Genomic DNA, 3,348 nt, shown 5'->3' with positions numbered 1-3,348 from the left:
ATGCTTCTCGGTAAAGGTTACCCAACGTTTCCCAACAGAGGCGGCGTCGTAATCTAAGTAATCGTAGATTTGGTGGGCCAGAAAATCGTCTGTATCTTCTAGAAAGATGGCGAGCTGCAGCAGGGCTTTCCGTTCATGCAGGTTGAGATTTCCTTTAGCTTTCTCAATCCATGGCAATTCTGGTGGAAAATCTGCGGTATCAACAACGCGCCCTAGTTTCCACAGATGGCCGCGCGTTTTGACGCCGTGCTGTGTTATGTCGACATCGATCAGCCGACAGCCTTTGTTGTACGTTAATGGCCGAGGGCCGTTCTCGGGCGCGTTGAATTTCCGGAACATAACCTTCTTAATGAATTCCAATACCGTCAGCTCGGCTACCGATGGCAAACTGTCGTGGCTGTTGTCGAGAATTTCGCCGTTGAGCAGACACATCAAGAACAAGCAAGCGCAGCAGCAGCCCCCGCAAAAGGCAGGCAGAATTGGAGGTGGAGCCAGAAGAAGCCATTCAGGTGCGGTCACTGTCTAATGGCAGACTACCGGATGAGCTGTTCTCGCTTGTGTCCGAGCTCGAAAAGGTTGCAAGTGGTGATACCCCAGTGCTGCACGCGTCGCTTAGGCAGGAGCTGAAATAGGCGGAGGAGGAGGCAAAGGAGAGGCGTGCGTTGGGGTATCGCATACCTGATTCCGCATTTACGGGCGCAGCAGAAGACACGACTACAGACTTGATCACCGACATCCCCGCTGCTAAAGTCTGCGAGTTGCTTCTCGCCGCTTTGCGCTGTCAAGAACGCAAACATGACGAAAATGGGTGGAACCAAGCTGTACATTACCAACTGCTACGCCTGGCGCTTCCAGCCGATGAATTCGTTGATTTCGAGCCTTGGTAGGACCTTTTCACGTATTCTCCACCCAACTTAATTTTGTTACTAACCTTTTGCGTGGCCAATACTGCTTAGCACAACCGCAAGAATCACTCCCGAAATCCTCCCGAGGTCTTCTTCGTCGGGAAAAAAGGTCGATTACTGTTTTATAATTAACGGAGCGTCCGCTTTTGACGAGCCGGCGATGGAGGCGGCCAATAGGACTGGCACATGGAAGACACCGGCACAAATCATCGAGATACTGCGGCGCAGGACGCCCGGAACATCAATCAATCATACCGATTTTGGCCCCCTAAACAAATGGCCCATCGCCCTCAGCGTCGAAACCAAAAGACCCGGCGAGTCTGGCGAAAAGGCTGAGCTGCAGGTGGGGGTCTGGCAGGCCGCACAGTCGAGGTCGCTCGAATGGCAACGGCAGGAACAAAAGCATAAACTACAGATTCCACAGCATTCACGGCAGTCACTGGCCGCTATGGATGTGGAAGACGAGACAGTTGAAGGAGCGGCGGTGATCGGGGTCATGGGCCCGAATATTGCCGGAATTACCACACCTAGCCAGACCTCGATACCTCCTACCACACCTGACTTAGTGTTTCTCCCGGCACTGATAATTGTCGGTCACGACTGGAAATTCGCAGCCACAACTCGAGAGGACTGCGATGGCGGCCGGACAGTACTGTGGACTGAATCTACTGTTGGTAGCACCAGCAATCTGCTCGGCATCTATAGGATTATTTGGTGTGTCCGCCGGCTGGCAAGGTACGTAGAGGAAAGGCATTGGCCGTGGTACGCTGAGTACATTCTAGGCCTGCGTCTCGAGACATAGTAACAAAACATAACAGAAATGGGCAATCCAGGAGGAGATTACCGTGGCAGCAGGCCAGCAGCCAGTCAACTGGCATATTTCCAAACATGGTTACGACCCACATACGGCTGAGGGCACGTGGATAGTGTCCTTCCTTCAACCCGTAAAGCCCTTTCAGCTTTTTGGAGTGTCGAGACGTGCGCGGAAGGTTGAAAAATCACGCAAAATTACACACCACCACGACGGTTGCCAGGGATATTGCGAAATACGTCGCTGCGTACGGCAAGCGCGTTGCGGCATATGTGGTGAAGCAAAACATGCGACAGAGGAAGAGCCGTGCAAGGCAGCCCCCAAATGCGTTAATTGCCACGGCCATTTCCCATCCGGACATGAGAATTGCCCTGCCCGACCTTTGGTGGTAAATGGGAAGTTTGAACGACCTTCACAGCGTAAACTTAAGGGGATTCGCAGAATCGGACGTGCCAACCGTGCCGCGATTATTAACGACCGGGCCGAAACGGCCCGCCGAGAGCCAGCACCTGCAATCCCGGTCCTAAGCACCTTATCGCAGCATTCGCAAACCTCGAGCTCCCGATCGAGCATTTCAAACAAAAGAGCGCGGCCATGCGAGGCGGCAGGGGCGGACATCCGTAACTTCCTGCAGGTTGAACAGGAACGCGTGCACGACGAAATCGTTTGGGCAGCCGAAATGGAGGAGGACGCAGCGGCTGCCGAACCTTGCCCCGCTAATGGGATAGACTTGGAAGCAACCCGTCGATTAATATGACGAAATACTCGCTCGGCAATATGCAGCGGGAATGCCTCGACGTAGTTTGGGCCAACGTAGGTAAAAGGATGGGTGTGCATCTGAGCCTATTGGAGTTGTGCCACCAGAGAAAGGTGGACCTGGTTAACGTTCAAGAGCCATGGTGCGGGCTAAATACGACTACACAAACGCACCCGGGCTATGATGTTTTTGCGCCAGTGGACGAATGGCACGCCAACACTTACGAAGCCATGACTGGGCTCCGGCCCCGGGTGCTCACCTACGTCAAGAAGGGGGCAGCCCTAAGGGCCGCACAACGACGGCTACCGCAGGGCCAAAATACGCGGGACATACTCTGGCTCGAAATTAACGGAATACTGTTTGTTAACGTATATAGGGCTCCGGGCACTGAAACCGCGCTGGAAATGGTATGCAATACCGTGCCAAATGGACCCACGGTGCTAGGCGGCGATTTTAACGTAGCGGCTGCTGCATACCAGCCGGGCCGCGCAAACGCACGCGGAGGGGACCAACTGACGGCATGGGCGCAAGCCCAGGGGATGAGTTTCACAGGAAATATCGGCGTGCCCACCCACCGCGACGGGGGTTTACTGGATATGGTCTTTTCCAACCTCCCCAGCACAATAACTGTGGTTGACAGCAGTCTTTACACAGGCTCCGACCACGAATCCCTTTATACCACGCTGCGGACGCGCGGCGCCCCCCGCCCGGAGGCGATCAACGTTTCGGTTAGGGACGACCGGTTACCAAAGTTCGCGGAGCTACTTGCTTTTGGCATGCAAGACATGCCGGACCCGGGATCCGCGGCCGATGGCTACGCATTGGACGCGTGGGTAGCTGAATTTACAACTTTATGGGAGCAAGTGACGTGGGTC

The 3,348-nt window shown here is 54.5% G+C and overlaps 1 protein-coding gene across 1 annotated transcript; it reads left to right on the top strand.

Annotated features, from left to right (window-relative positions):
- Nucleotides 1–349: 349 nt before the first annotated feature.
- On the top strand, nt 350–2,108 carry MGG_15971 (uncharacterized protein; the record flags this gene model as incomplete). The annotated part of the gene is made up of 4 exons (XM_003715811.1): nt 350–509; nt 721–883; nt 957–1,640; nt 1,940–2,108. The coding sequence occupies 4 exons, from the start codon at nt 350–352 to the stop codon at nt 2,106–2,108; spliced, it is 1,176 nt and encodes a 391-aa protein (XP_003715859.1).
- Nucleotides 2,109–3,348: the final 1,240 nt, after the last annotated feature.

The sequence above is a fragment of the Pyricularia oryzae genome, chromosome 2, assembly GCF_000002495.2.
Source record: "Pyricularia oryzae 70-15 chromosome 2, whole genome shotgun sequence".
NCBI classification, from domain to species: domain Eukaryota; kingdom Fungi; phylum Ascomycota; class Sordariomycetes; order Magnaporthales; family Pyriculariaceae; genus Pyricularia; species Pyricularia oryzae.
Note: the sequence above shows the minus strand (reverse complement) of the source record. Positions and strands in the feature narration are given on the sequence as shown.